Here is a 15,437-nt window from a genome sequence, read left to right on the forward strand (position 1 = left end):
ATTATGCACCGAACAAGCCCCTAATCCCGATATGTCAGCCCTCACCCCCTCCTCATTCTAATTCTTCCTAAAGACTCACAGCTTCCATGCTGCTTAAAACAAACCCACAACACTGAGCAACATCAAACTCCATCTTCAAGCCCAACATCATACTAAATAGAGGGGGAAAAAAAAGAGTGAGATAAGAAAAAACAAACAAGGAATCTCATCCGATTCCCTACTCTGGGTCTCCCAGTGCACCGTATCTTATCTCTGTGACTTCGACTGTAAATACCTTGAAACAGAGGTTACCTTTAGATTGGTACAACTCTGAGCATACTGTTAGTTCTTAAACAACAATAATTGTGCTCACAATTTCCATTACACTAAAGCGAGAGATTAAGTTAAAGGACTTTATAAACATAACAACAACGAAGCCACAATATTTATTTTTGCCCCGATAAGCAGCATTATTACGATATGCATTTGCTATTTCAAATGTCCTGGCTTTACCCTGGATGCAAATATCCACAGAAGCTTGAAATTCACGGCACAGACAGGAGAAATGCAATTTTCCCCACACTACTCATCCCCAGCTCTGCCTCAACTCTGACTGGGAGAGAACACCTCTGGCAGGAGAGCAGCAGCTGTTCCTAATTATTCATTCCCAGTTAGTGGCACTTATAGTTTTAGTGATTTGGAGACCTGTACTCTATATATAGGAGTGAGACAGCATCATACGATAACTTTCGGTCACTATTGAGCCAGGATGACTTGAACAGCAACATATGGGCGAGAAGCTCTATATCGCACTACCTAAATATACAACATCACCTATACCACAGAATCATAGAACTAGAAGGGAATTCGAGAGGTCTTCTAGTCCAGTCCCCTACACTCGAGGAAGGACTGAATATTATCTAGACCATCCCTGACAGGTGTTTGTCTAACCCTCACTTAAAAATATCCCATGACGGAGATTCCACAATCTTCCTAGGCAATTTATTCCAGTGCTTAACTACCCTGACAGTTAGGAAGTTTTTCCTAATGTCCAATCTAATTTGCCCTTGCTGCAATTTAAGCCCATTTCGACTTTTCCTATCCTCAGAGGTTAACGAGAACGATTTTTCTCCCTCCTTTTAACAACCTTTTATGTACTTGAAAACTATTATCATGTCCCTCCATCAGTCTTCTCTTCTCCAGACTACACAAAAACACAATTTTTTCAACCTTCCCTCATAGGTCATGTTTTCTAGACCTTTAAATCACTTTTGTTGCTTTTCTCCGGACTTTCTCCAATTTGTCCACATATTTCCTGAAATGTGTCATCAAGAACTGGACAAAATACAGTGCTCCAGCTGTCAGCCCAGGGACGGTGGGGCTCCAGCTGTCAGTGCCCAACAATGCCCCACTTGAGTTGCTGCAAACGCTCCTGGTGAGGATGCACACCACTGACAGAAGGTGCATACTGTATGGATACACAGAATCGATTTAAATTACTGCAATGGCTGTAGGTCAACCTAACTTAAGTCGACTTAATTTTGTAGTATAGACAAGCCCATAGATCTGAAATGACTGCTACACAATTTCTGCATTTATGAAATCTTACCTGTACTTTTGATGCAGCAAGGCCACTTTCTGTGTTGCTTCCTCCAGGACTTTTTCCTCTTGTAACCAACCCTTAACATAAAGCAGAATTTAGTTAAAGAGCTAGCAGAAGGAATTCTAAAGGATAAAATAATTAGTTCCTTCATTCAGTAGGAACCTGACTTCCAACTGAGCCTGTGGTTAGTAGGCTGTGAACAGATCACTGCAAAAACCTAAAACAACACACTGTTTCCCCCCCGCCCCACCATTTATCTTCACTATAAGATACAAACATCTTAAAAAACATTGCAATGTCCTGGAAAACTGGGATGTATTGTGCAATTCAAAGCATTATATGTCATTCAATTACCTGATAAAAACTTTAATTAGATCTACTTGCAGAACCTCAATAATTTGTGCTTTGATTGGTTTGGGAGCAGTAAACAACAGAGAGAAGTAGTGGTTCTCAGCCTTTATATAAGCATGTATCCCGTTGCTGAAATCTCTCTCTGATCAAGCACTGCTATTTGTCAATACAGTGTTTGCTCACTTCGTAAGGGGTCTCCAAACTGTTTGTTTTCTTTCAATAATGTCAGAAAAGCAGCTGAAGAAAGTGCTTACCACAGGCAACAAGGCAAATCTTTGTAGAAATTCCTGAGATTCATACTGATCGTAGTCTCCAAAGTCAGCTAAGGAAATGAAAGAACAGGTAGAATTCAAGTACTTGTGATGATGAAAGGATTTAGATCAATGTGAAGGATGCTCTCTCTGTACAGCATAGCTCCGTAATAATGAACTCTATTATTTGAAAGTAGTGGATGACACTGTACAATAGTCAGTAAAGTTTGCGAAATAGAGATAGAGGCCTGGTGTATACCTCAGAGTTAGGTCAACACAAGGCATCTTATGTTGACCTAATTTTAAGTGTCTACACTTAAATTTCACTCCTGTCAAAGTAACTGCCTGCCTAAGCCAATTTAATAACTCCACCTCCGCGAGCAGCATACAGTCAAGGTGTCGATGTAGTTAGGTCAAGGCAGTGTCAATGCTGACACTGCGTTGCTTATGTCGACGGTTACTGGCGGTCAGGAGCCTTGCCACAATGCCCCATACTGACAGTACAATCGACACAAGCATTGCTGATGAAGACATGCACCGCCGACACAAGGAACAAAGTGTAGACACACACAAGAAATGTAATTTCTGCAGTGGTTGTATGCCAAAATAAATTAGCTCGACTTAATTTTGTAGTGTAGACATGTCTCAGAGCTTGAATTAGCACCAACCTGTTATACCTGGAGGGTGCGTCAGGCTCACTGAGGAACTCAGCTGGGAGAAGGAGACCCAGGAGAGAGAAGAACTGGAGTTCCTGCCCTGTGTGAAGGATCAGACAGAAGCTCAGTGGAGGGAGAATTGTGGGGAAGCTTCAAGAGTGGAGTGAACGCTGGCGCAGGGGGAGGGGAGCTTGAAAAAGGGACAAGATTCCAGAGAGACAGCCCTGTGAGTTGGTGCTCTGTAGGAGACAGGAGAACTGGGAGAATCTAGGATGCTCTAAAAGCTGAAACCTAGGCAGGCAGAAGTTGCTCTAGTTTGTATTTTTGTCTAGTTTCTGAGTTTTGCTGAGGGTTTCCAGGGGGAAGCCCTGCAAGGCTGAAGAGGAGCTCAGGAAGGACAGAAGATGTTGCGTTGATTACCACTATGTTGTTGGACATTATTTGTTTGGGGCTTTGATTCCCTGGAAGGGGTGGAACTATAGGGAGACCTGGATAAAGGCCAAGTCACCATCATTAGAACCCTGCATGGATACAAAAATTTGGATTCGTATCCATGGTAATTAAATTGTATCTGACCTGAGATCTGCACTCCACCTTATATAAGGATCTGCACTAGCACCTCTAGAGCAGCGCTTCTCAACTGGGCATCTGTGGCCCCCTTGGAAGCTGCAAGCTGGTTTCAGGGGGTCTAAGGCCCTGCAGGGCTCTGGGCTTCAGCCCTACGGGCGGATCCCCTGAAATCAGAACCCTGCTGATTGAGACCCCCTGTATAATATAGAGCACGGCATGGATAAAAATTTGGATCTGCATCCAATCCATAATCCAGAGATGGTAAACAAAGATCCGTATCCATGGATGCAGATATCTGGGGATATGAAGCTGTTAGCTGCAGATTTTCAGGACTCTAACCATCGTACCAGATCAGTGACATAGTGAGCAGGAGAGCAAGACAGAGTTGCTGAAATGCCATATCACACCAGGAGGACAGGATATTCTGTGATGGTGAGACTTCCTTTCTGTCCTTTTTCTCCTAAGATATCCTACTTAATCTGTGTTCCTCTTCTGACTGGTCATGTGACACAGTTCAATCACCAATCCTTTTGATCTTAATACTTCAGAAACTCCACTCCTGTTCCCCTCTTTTCATTTTTTGTCCCTGCACCCAGTTGTATTCTGGCCCTTGGATTTCCCTTCCCCTCCCCAGGATTCAAGTAGGCCTGGTCCTGGTTTAAGGCTTCTTTTACTGAGGATGCTGGCTGTCAACATCCAAAACAACACAACTTCCACTGGGTGCAGAAGAATGGGAGGTAGGGAGGAAGGTAGCTGTCAGGGAGATGATTACTGCTCCCGGATTCTCTACCGCAGTCCCAGTTCTGGTGCAGATTAGAACAGACTAAGGGCTGTTCTGACTTGCTCCGCTGGGTATGGTCCCACAGAGACTGTACGTAAGACAGGGGCTGTTGGAACACACTGGACACCTCCCCCGCCACACCCTAAAATGATCCCTGTGCTGGAAGATGTGGAGAGTGAGGCCTAGAAGCCAGTTCTGCATGCTCTGCACCTGCTGGAGGCTTCCCCATGCTGGGAGTATTCACAGCAGGGGCTTAGGGGAGGTTTTGGTTCTCTTTTGGTCACCCAATCAGCCCAAAGGGATCATACAGAGACAGAGAACCTGCCTTAATATCTAGCCCCAGCTGTTGAACAGGAGAAATAAAGTGGGCTAAATACAGAAGTCATCAAGAAGGCCTAGGTGTTTAATGTATTTTGCTTCTATCTTCACTAAAAAGGTAGGTTGTGCTCAGAGACATCACACAATTAATATTAACAACAAGGGGGAAGGAACACAAGCCAAAATAGGGAAAGCACAGGTCAAAGAATATTTAGATAAGATACAGCAGGGCCTGGTAAGGAACCAGCTGAAGCAATCTCAGAACTGTTAGTGATTATCTTTGAGAACTTATGGAGGACTGGAAAGCTCCCAGAGGGCTGGAGAAGGGCAAACATAGTACCTATCTTTAAAAAGGAGAACAAAGAGGACACCTAGAGAATTATAGACCGTCTCCTAACTTTGACACCTGGAAAGATACTTTACTGGAACAAAATTAATCAACAATCAATTTGTAAGCACCTAGAGGATAACAGGGTTAAAGTAACAGCTAACATATATTTGTCAACAACAAATCGTGCCAGACAAACCTAATTTCCTTCTCTGCTGGGTTACTGGCCTAACGGATAGGGGGATGCTGTAGATGTGACGTATCTTGGTTTTAGTAATAGTCCCAAGTGATACTATCATGAGAAAACTAGGGAAATGTGGTCTAGATTAAATTACTATAGGGTAGGTGCTACACTGCTTGAAAGACCATACGCAAAAAGTAGTTACCAGTGGTTTGCTATCAAACCGGGGAGATATATTTAGTGTGGTCCAGCAGCGGTCTGTTCTGTGTCCAACGCTATTCAGTATTTTCACAAATGATTTGGAGAATGGAGTGGAGAATATGCTTAGAAATCTGAAGATGTGAAGGATTGCTAGCACTTTGGAGGACAGGATTAGAATTCAAAATGACCTTGACAAATTGGAGAACTGGTCTGAACTCAACAAGATGAAATCCAATAAAGACAAGTTTATATCACTTCATCTAGAAAGGAAAAATCAAATGCACAACTACAAAATGGCGAATAATTGCCTATGCAGTAGTATTGCTGAAAAGGATCTGAGGCTGATAGTGAATCACAAATTGAATAGGAGTCAACAGTGTGATGCAGATGCAAAAAATCATTCTGGAGTGTATTTACAGGAGTTTCAGATGTAAAACATGGAGGTAACGGTCTGCTCTACTAGGCACTGGTGAAGCCTCAGTTGGAGTAGCATGTCCAGTTCTGGGCACCACACTTTAGGGAAGATATAAACAAATCTGAGAGTCAAGAAGAGAACAACAAAAATGATAAAGGGCTTAGAAAATCTGACCTATGAGGGAAGGTTCTGAAAACTGCCATGTTTAGTCTTGAGAAAAGGAGACTGGGAGGGGCTCTGATAAAAGTCTTCAAATATGTTTGTTAAGGACTGTTATACAGAGGACAGGGCTCAATTGTTCTTTTGTGCACTGAAGGTAGGACAAGTAGTAATTGGCTTAATCTGCAGCAAGGGAGATTTAGGTTAGATATTAGGAAAAACTAACTATCAAGATAGTTAAGCTCTGAACAGGCTTCCAAAGGAGGCTGTGGAATTCTTGTCATTGGAGGTTTTAAAGAACAGGTTAGACAAACACTCATCAGGGATGGTTTAGGTATATTTGGTCGTAACTTGGTGCAGGAAGATGGACTAGATAACCTGTCAAGGTTCCTTCCAGTCCTACATTTCTAGGATTCTATAAATATCAGAGAAGCTATAAATTAATCTTCAGGAGAGAAGGACTCAAGGGACCAGGGCTTCTGCTGAACGTCTGTTCCATATACAAATATAACTCACAAAAATATAGCTCTTATTTACAAGTCTCACTGAAGAGAAGTCTTAGACAGCAGTCTGTAATTGAGAATTAATAGTATTGTGTGGGCTAGTATTCACATTTAAAGGAGACTTCAGCCATTTTAGATTAAGTTAATTCTATACTCATGATCAGACTAGTGTTCAGAACTGATTTACTGTTACTATTAAAATCACAAATTTCTGTGGTATTCCTCAGTGGGGACAATGACAAATCAATTGCCAAAATCTAAGTGCGCGTGTTCCTGGTAAAAGCAACTGACCCACCTTATAAGTAGCCTTAGTTATCAAGTGGTACCAATCCAAAAGCTCTACTATCCTACACTGGTTTTTCAGTGCGTTACTAACACATACAATTCCTCTCTTACAATATCAGATCAAATGAAGAAGGCAAAAGTTACAGGATAAAATATTTTCCATCTGAAAAGAGGATTATATTGAGAAACATTCCCATAAACAATTCACTGAGCAGAGACACATTTATACTCTCCCAAGAGCATAAAATGAGTAAGAAGAACTTGGTAGATGACAAGTACTAAAGGGCTGGCCTGCACTACCAAAAAAAAAAAACAAAACGGATTTTACATACATAAGGTATTTTTAATTTACCTTATTTCACTGGTAAACAAAGCAGAAAAACAAATTCTCTTCTTTAAATGTGATGCTATCAATATGTACACTAAGTTGATTTTTTAAAAATCAGCTACAAGTTTCATGTACTACACAAGTCCCCTGCCAATCCTGGTGGTTTTACAAACTATTAGTGGTTATATTGGAAGACAAAATGCAGGCAAAGGTTGTGGGAATGGAAGACTACATATAATTAGTCTGGTCATGGGGAAGACAGGTAAACTACTAGGTCTGGGGGTTTCTAGGTTTTTTTTAAATATACTTATAACCTATCCAACCTGCCCCCCAACTAGCCAACATTAAATGGCTAATTTCTTGTAGGCATCATGGCAGAAGGGGGTCTTCGGAAAAGATTTGAATGTGGGGTAGCGGTCCTGTGGACTAGTTCTGCAAGCACATTACAGGCGTAGGGGGAGTTGGTGTGAGAGACAACATGGAGAAAAGAATATGGGTATGCAGACACATTCTTATTTATTAAAATGCATCCCCCTCTCCTGCTCCTCAACCAACAGGAGGAGATTGCAGCAGTTGAGATGCAATGAGGTCTAGTGGTCTGAGCCCATGACTGAGAGCCAGGAACTCCTGGTATACTGACTCCCTCTGTGGCTTTGGGAAAGTCTCACTGAAGTTAATACTATTTTGAGGATCAAGCTCTTAATGACCAACTAAGTGCTGAGGCACCATAATCCAGGTACATTAAATGATTATAAATTCAAAGCAAATAGTATTTTACAAAAAAGGCAGGCACAGAGCCGCATAACTACATACAGAGTATCTGCCATAGCAGGGGGTGTTCATGTAAGCAACAAATATAAAATATGCATCCAAATATCTCAAGTCACCATCCCTAAAATTTACTTAGTGAAATTCCTTTGTTTACCTTGAACAGCTAACCCAGCCAGATGAATTGCTTGCTCTAATGTGCAAGGAATGTTTCCCTCCAAGATATCTTTCTTCAATTGCAAATAATACTGGTATCTACAAAAAAAAAAAAAAAATCCATGTCAGCTTTTTCATTTTTGTTTCAGTACAATATAGCCAAAAAATCTTTTGGAAGCCAATGAATTTGCATGCATCATTCCTTCCAAATCTCCTCCCCTTCCCTCACTTTCTCACTATTGAGGATACCACAATCCTCCTGGTCACTCAGTCCCATAAGTTAGTGTTCATCTTCAGCTTCTCCCTCACCCTATAGCTTATCCATATCCTGCCACTTCTTTCAACACATCTCCAGGATCTGATCTCTCCCACCTACCTAGACATCAAAAACGTACTCAAGTCCTCCTCGCTGCGCTATTTAATTCCTATAACCACTACTTCTCTCGCCTCTCTGACATTCAGGCCATTCAAAACACTGTTGCTGGTCAATATGACATCACTCCTCCCTTTGAATCACTTTGATTCTTGCTTCTCCAGTACATCCACTTCAAGCTATATGTCATCCCCTTTAAGGCCGTATATAATCCATTCCCTTCAATTGGGTCTCTCATCCAGTTTATCCAACCTGGTCTCTACCTGTGTCATCTCCATTCATCAAGGAGATCACTTTCCCACAACCACCCTCTTGCATTCTTCCATGTCATTCCCTACACAGGGAACATGCTTTCTGAAGAAGTCAAGCAAGCCACCAGCCTCTCCTCAAAGTACTTCTTTAAAACCTAGTACTGCTGTAGAAAAAACCTACATAAAACGTAACCGACTAAAACATTTACTCTGAATATATACACTTTTAAAAAGTTTAAAAACTTCCTCATGCTGTACATTAGCCCTTGCTCAATATTGCAAACACTTAAGCACGTGTTCAACTTTACTCACTTGAGTAGTCCCATCTGAAGTCAAGTAAAGCACACATGTATTTTTCGGCATGAGGGTTTAACTGCATAATTTTATTGGAATTGTCCGTGTCCCCCTAAGCGTTTTACAACATCACACTGAACAACAGTTTAAGAGTTCCTGGGGGCAGGGATCTCGTCTTCTTACATTTCAGGAGGTACATCATGCCATTAGAAACAAAACACAGGAAAATAGATGTTTTCCATCTTTACCAACGACTATTAAACATGGCAACCTTTTAACGTATTCTCTACTATTTTCCCCTTTCCCACAAGAACAGAGCCATGTGCTATATTACAATAGATACCGGTGCTACATAAATCATACACAAACAGAGCTGAGACTAAAATCCTCTGCTCCAAAAACACACACTACCCTTTGTGAAAAAGGAAATCACCCTAACCAGACAGTAGGTGTCTTGTTCTTCCTGCAGGACATCTGCTAAAGGAATATATGATGCTCATACAACTACCACATCTTATTATGGGCAACTTCCCTCAAACGTGAGCCTTGCACTCCCTTGGATATGCCAAATATACAGGGCTGGCCTTACCATGAGACAAACTGAGGCAGCGCCTCAGGTGCCAGAATGTGGGGGGCACGCCACTAGGACCCAGAGTGTAGAAAATTGCCTCTCCTCCTGGTGCATATGTATTCTCTCTGCTCTAGATGCACAGATTGTAGAGTGCTGTGCTGGAGAAAGGAGGACACAAGAGACATAACAGGCAGGCAGGAGAAAAGGTGAGAGGGAATAACAGAAAGCAGCAGGAGTTGCAGGGAGAGAGAGGAGGAGGAGCCTCTTATGTACCTCTCTAGCACCCCCAGGAGACTGTCGATTAACCCCAGCTTCTCAGGCACTTCCTGTTCCCACTGCTTCCCTGAACCACTTGAGGAGAACAGGCAGTCAACTGAAGTAGTAGGAGCCAGTTAGCCTTAAGATGCTGGTATCTTCCCTCACTCAGGCCCTGCTACCAGCTTGCTTATTTGTCCCTTCAACTGAGTGTAGAGCCATTATAGCTGCACAGAACAGCGTCACGAGCGAAAGAAGAAAACCCCTCTGAGCAACATTCAGAAGAAAGAATGAAACAAGGAAGCTTTTCTATCTAAGCAGAAGGGCTCTCCTGAGATACAAACACAAATGTTCACAGTAAGTCTTCCAGCCCCAGTGAGATGTGAGTGTGAGGAGATGTCTGATCTTCCAGTTAGCCAGAGTGCAAGTGATCTGGCAGCTACTGCAGCACCCAATCTCCATACTCAGATGGATGTAACCAAGCCAATTCCTCAAGAAATTGTAGATCAAAGAAAAAAAGTGTGGTGGAGGCACAAGAAACAGCTGCTGCTGAGTTTAGTTCCTTAGTCAGATCAGGGGTAGGCAACCTATGGCACGGGTGCTGAAGGCGAGCTGATTTCACTGGCACTCACGCTGCCTGCTCTGGCCACCAGTCCAGGGGCTCTGCATTTTAATTAATTTTAAAAGAAGCTTCTTAAACATTCTGAAACCTTATTTACTTACATACAACAATAGTTTTAGTTATATAGTATAGGACTTATAGAAAAGACCTTCTAAAAAGTTAAGTGTGTTTGGCACGCGAACCTTAATTAGAGTGAATAAATGAAGACTTGACACACCAGTTCTGAAAGGTTGCCGACCCTGTCTAATGATCCAAGACTGTGGCCCACTTGAGTAGTAGCCTGAGGACCTCTTTGTACTGCATGGGCCACAGCAAGTGAGAAAACGTCATGTCCCGCAGACAATGAAAATAGAAGTTGCCATCTGTAGCAGGCCGTCACCTTGCTCCTGTCCTGCAGGGCTTAAGACAGCCCTGGAGAGGCTGGGCAGGGGAAAGCCAGGCTGATTGGGGAAACAGCCTCAGCTGTGGCCATGCCCCAAAAGACCCAGCTGGCCTATAAAGGCCAGGACGCCAGAGCAGAGACGGTCTCTCTCTGCCTTCAGAGTTCCAGAGTGAGGCAGGCTGGGGAAGAACCAGAGGACTGGGGAGCTCCAAGCTGGCAACTCCCAGCTGCAGGGCCTTGTCCAAGGCCCCACAGATGCACTAGGATGGAGAGAGGGAAGCAGGTCCAGACCTAACCTTCGTATGATGAGAGTGTCTGACACTTTGCAGCTGCCCCACGTGCAGGGCGAGTGGTGGACTGGCAGCAGCCTACACTGAGGCAGTGGGGATAGAGGTGAGTCCCAGGAAGGAGACCTTGAGACTGAGGGTGCAGACCCACATAACAGGGGCACTTGGATCCGGAGGGACATGGACAAGTGGCAGCCAGCCACCGGGGCCCTGCAGAGGCGCTCCCAGGCTGGAATGAGCTAATTCCCGGACGTATGACAGCAGGAGGACCACAGGGTGAGTCCCACATCACACACATCCAACCCATTACTCGGCATGAAATCCACAATGGTGACAGAGTGAAGAGGCCATGGCTATGTAGTTCTCAAAAACCTAGAATGGGCTGCATACTGTTTTGTTGCAAACCAACTCTTCGCAATACTAATGTCCAACCACTATTGGGTTCTACAGAACAAAGGACTGGAAAAAAATCTGGCTAGAATCTGGCATACCATTGAGAAGGCAACAATCAACTGGAGAGCATTCCATATGGTGTAAAGAGCTTGAGTGATACAGGACTAAGTAAGGCCACATAGATGTCAGCATAACGAGAAGACTGCACAGAGCCTGTTTACTAGCAAAATGTGTCTGAAGAAGGCCTCATTGCCAATGTGAGAAGCTGCTACCAGCAAAACCAGGGCTTGCCGGGGGGGGGGGGAAGAATGACAAGGGCAATTTCCCTGGGCCCTGAGGCCCACAAGAGCTTTTTGTGGCCACTAGGCGAGGTTCTTCACATGTTCTGGGCCCTGGGAAAACTCTTGCGGAGACCTGGGCCCCGCGAGCTGCTCCACTACCGCGGTCCTGCGGCAAAATTTGGACGGGGATCCTTACCTCCCAACCTGCCGCTGAAGTGCTGGGTCTATCGGCAGCAATATTGGTGGCGGGGCCCCCGCCACCGAACCCGACCTCCCTGAATCCTGCTGGTCAGCTCTGCCCAAAAACTTCGCACCAGTTGGCACTTCAGATCAGCCTGATATGTGTCAAACAATGAAACTTCCTTACAATTGTGGAGCTGATGGCTGAGTTTGATGGCTGACCCAGGAGCATCTAAGAAGAGTCACATCCAAAATGTAACACCACCACTAGCTGGAAAAATAATTCAAAACGAGGATATATACAATTACTGGCAACAAAAGTCCAAACAGAAGATTGTAGCAGATTTTGAAGTCAGCAAGATATATACTCTGTGATTATCTGTACTGCACACTGACATCAGCCATAGGCACAAATGACTTTAATGGTTCCTCTTGTAAACACAACAACAACAACAGAACCTAGTGAAAATGTCCCGTGCAGTGGTGACTGGTCAGAGAGCATTTCTAGAATTTGACATGATACTACAGGACTGCTGTATGACAAATGTGCTTCTTAAGAAGTTGGAAGATACAGGAATTGTGTGTAGCACATGAGAGGTCAGGGCTACCTCGATATGGTGCCAACAAGAGAGGAAAGACACAGATCCAAGAGTTAAACCCTCGAGTTTTTTTTGTCCATGCAGATTCTCATTCATTGAACTGGTGGCAGTGATGCAGCATCAGCTTCTAGTGAGGCTGCTGATGAATTCTTTAATCTAATTCAAAGCATTCTATGTAAATTTCTCTGTATCACTCATCGATGGCAATATTTTGACAAGCAACAGCTGGAACATCCTACTGACACTGACACCACTGAGTACCACATGGTGGGAAAGTTCAGTGGAGGTAATAAAGCCTATCAAACACCAGATTGGAAGATAGAGTATTCCATAGTTGCCCATTATGGAGGATAGGCCTTGACAGGAACTTTCGTGGGGGACAAGTAGCAGAGGGAAATACAAATCACCAGAACATACATAACTTCACAATTTCGTGTGTGGTTCTTTTGTGGCATGACATCTGTTGAAATTCAATGTTTGTTAAGAGCAAACTCCAAGGTGTTGACCTTGATATATCTGGAGCAATGGAACAACTGGACAAAGCAAAGTCATACCTACAGTCTTACCGGTCAGATGAGGGATTTCAAAACGTTCTGAAGAGTGCACAGAAGTTGGCAGAGGAACTTCACACTGAAACTATTTTCCCCACCCAATCAAGAACACAAGAGTCACCGAAGAATACATTTTGATTACAAGGCACAGGATAATCCCATAAGAGACCCCAAACAACAATTCAAAGTTGAATTCTTTAACCAGGTGCTAGATTGTGCAATATAGTCAGTTGAAGAATGTTTCATGCAGCTCAAGGAACACAGCAGTATATTTGGGAAGTTGTATGATATTCCAAAACTGCCCACTATACCTGAAGACGACCTACACCAGCAATGCAGGGCACTAGAGACAGTGTTGACACATGATGTATTGAGCGATATTGATGTGAGTGATTTAGTTGATGAACTGAAGCCTTTTCATGATACATTTCAGCAGGATCAACTCCAAAGGCTGTTCTGGACTATATGTGCACAAATAAGATGACCATCCTTTTTCCAAATGCTTTCGTTGCTCTGTGCATACTTCTAACATTTTCTATAACAGTTGCCAGTGAAGAATGCAGCTTCTTCAAGCTGAAGTTAATAAAAAACGCATCTACAGTCCACAATGACACAGGAGAGGCTGGCTGGCCTAGCAACCATCCAAACAGAGCATGAGCTGGCCCAGACTGTGGACCTTCAGCAGGAAGCAGTTCAAAGCTTTGCAACAAAGAAGGCACGGAAAGCATCACTTTGATTATTCAAACAGATAAAAATGACAGTGTTTATTATGCAGACAAGAAAAGTTACATTTTCTGTTCAGGTATTTGAAAGTTAAGTGTTAGTTAAAAAATTTTAACAAGGCATTTTAAGTTGTTAGTTCTCCTTTATTGGGGTAGGTAAAAAAGCAGTACCATGAGGAGTAGAAGAACAGGAAGAAGGCAGAATTGAGACCTTTCAAAGTTTTGGCCCAAGTGAGGGGGCATGGGGCGTCATTTGAGCTCCTCGCCTCAGGTGCCAAAATGCTGTGGGCCAGCCCTGCAAATATACCACTTGTCTAGCATTCTCTGGACCAGATTCTGGTATAGAGCAGGAGTATGTAACTCCATGAACTTCTCTGAAGTTAATTCCCATCTTAATTCATGTGAATTAGATAATAATCTAGTCCAGAGGTCGGCAACCTTTCAGAAGTGGTGTGCCGAGTCTTCATTTATTCACTCTAATTTAAGGTTTTGTGTGCCAGTAAAACATTAACGTTTTTAGAAGGTCTCTTTCTATAAGTCTATAATTTTATTAAATTAAAATGTAGAGCCTCCCAGGCCGGCGGCCAGGACGCGGACAGTGTGAGTGCCACTGAAAATCAGCTCGCGTGCTGCCTTCGGCATACGTGCCATAGGTTGCCTGCCCTGATCTAGTCCTTTATATCTAGCTGCCCACAGTATAGGAACACAGAGTTTACACCTGAACTTGGGTCTCATGCATGGCAGTATATTGCAACATTACTGAGCTATTGTACTAGAAAGTTTACAGCCTCTGTGTCTGCTAAGAATGTCTATATTAGAAATACTGGCAGTTTCACTCCACTGAATTAGAAAACTGCCTAATCAAAGTAAAAGCTTTTAATATTTTGATCTGGCTGAAACAATTCTGGATACATCAACCTGTGGAATCCTATGCCAAGCTAAGGACCTAATCCAATACTTGTTTAAGTTGATGGAAATACTCCATGTTTTGGAGTTGGATCAGGCCCTTAAAAACCTAGAAAACAACTGAAAAACAGCCCACCATGCATTTTAACCTTTTATAAAGAAAACAAGCGTACAGCTTTTCCCATACAAAATGAGAACCAAAGTCAACAGGACTTGTGCTGCACTGTATAATATGTTGGAGCTGCAAGATGTATTCTGAGACACCCCACTGCATTAAAGCATAGAAGCTTGAAGTTAATGTTGTGACAGTTCTCAGGATAACCAGGACTGAGAGTCACCTTGTTACCCCTCTGCCTTCAGGGAGGGAGTCTTGCTTGTGCTTAACTGGTTGTTAGCTCCTTGAAACACAAGCCTATTAGCCACCTAAGCACTCTCATCTGGGCTATGCCAGCCCTTACTTTGCCTTGCAGGTTAACAGTACATGCACCCCAGTCCCCAAGTAACTTTGAAGCATTGTCCCTATCATGTTCAAATATGAAGGGTCTATGCAGCAGCAAAATAATTTTTGGTCTTCTAATAGTTAAAAGTAAACTCCTGAACTACAGCAGTTCACATTAAAATAAGTGTTTTCCACTTCTGTGAGAAAAGAAATTTACCACAGATAGTACCTGCAATACAGCCTGCTACAATAGTTTCCTATTTAACTCTCTAGCAAAAGGGAATTCCTAACATCCACGGGCAAGGCAGAAATATAGGGTCTGAATGTGGTCTCAACCAAGCTGGTGTAAATGAGGGTACGTCTACACTGCACGATTATTTCGAATTAGCTTAAACCGATATTACAAAACAGATCTAATAAAATCGGTTTAGCGCGTCCACAGTGGGATCACGAAATCGATTGTTTGCGTCCATGGTCCAAAGCTACCATCGATTTCAG

At 43.1% G+C, this 15,437-nt stretch overlaps 1 protein-coding gene across 3 annotated transcripts in view; it reads right to left on the reverse strand.

The window, feature by feature from the left end:
• The window catches only part of PTPN21 (protein tyrosine phosphatase non-receptor type 21), a 58,884-nt gene that overhangs the window by 21,829 nt on the left and 21,618 nt on the right, over window positions 1-15,437 (reverse strand). For all 3 annotated transcript variants that reach the window (XM_032774214.2, XM_032774215.2, XM_032774212.2), the window contains exons 4-6: window positions 7,835-7,932; window positions 2,188-2,255; window positions 1,589-1,659 (exon numbers count right to left, since the gene is read on the reverse strand). In XM_032774214.2, coding sequence (XP_032630105.1) covers window positions 1,589-1,659; window positions 2,188-2,255; window positions 7,835-7,932 — 237 coding nt within the window. The remainder of the gene's footprint in view (window positions 1-1,588; window positions 1,660-2,187; window positions 2,256-7,834; window positions 7,933-15,437) is intronic.

The sequence above is a fragment of the Chelonoidis abingdonii genome, chromosome 4, assembly GCF_003597395.2.
Source record: "Chelonoidis abingdonii isolate Lonesome George chromosome 4, CheloAbing_2.0, whole genome shotgun sequence".
Lineage (NCBI taxonomy): Eukaryota > Metazoa > Chordata > Testudines > Testudinidae > Chelonoidis > Chelonoidis abingdonii.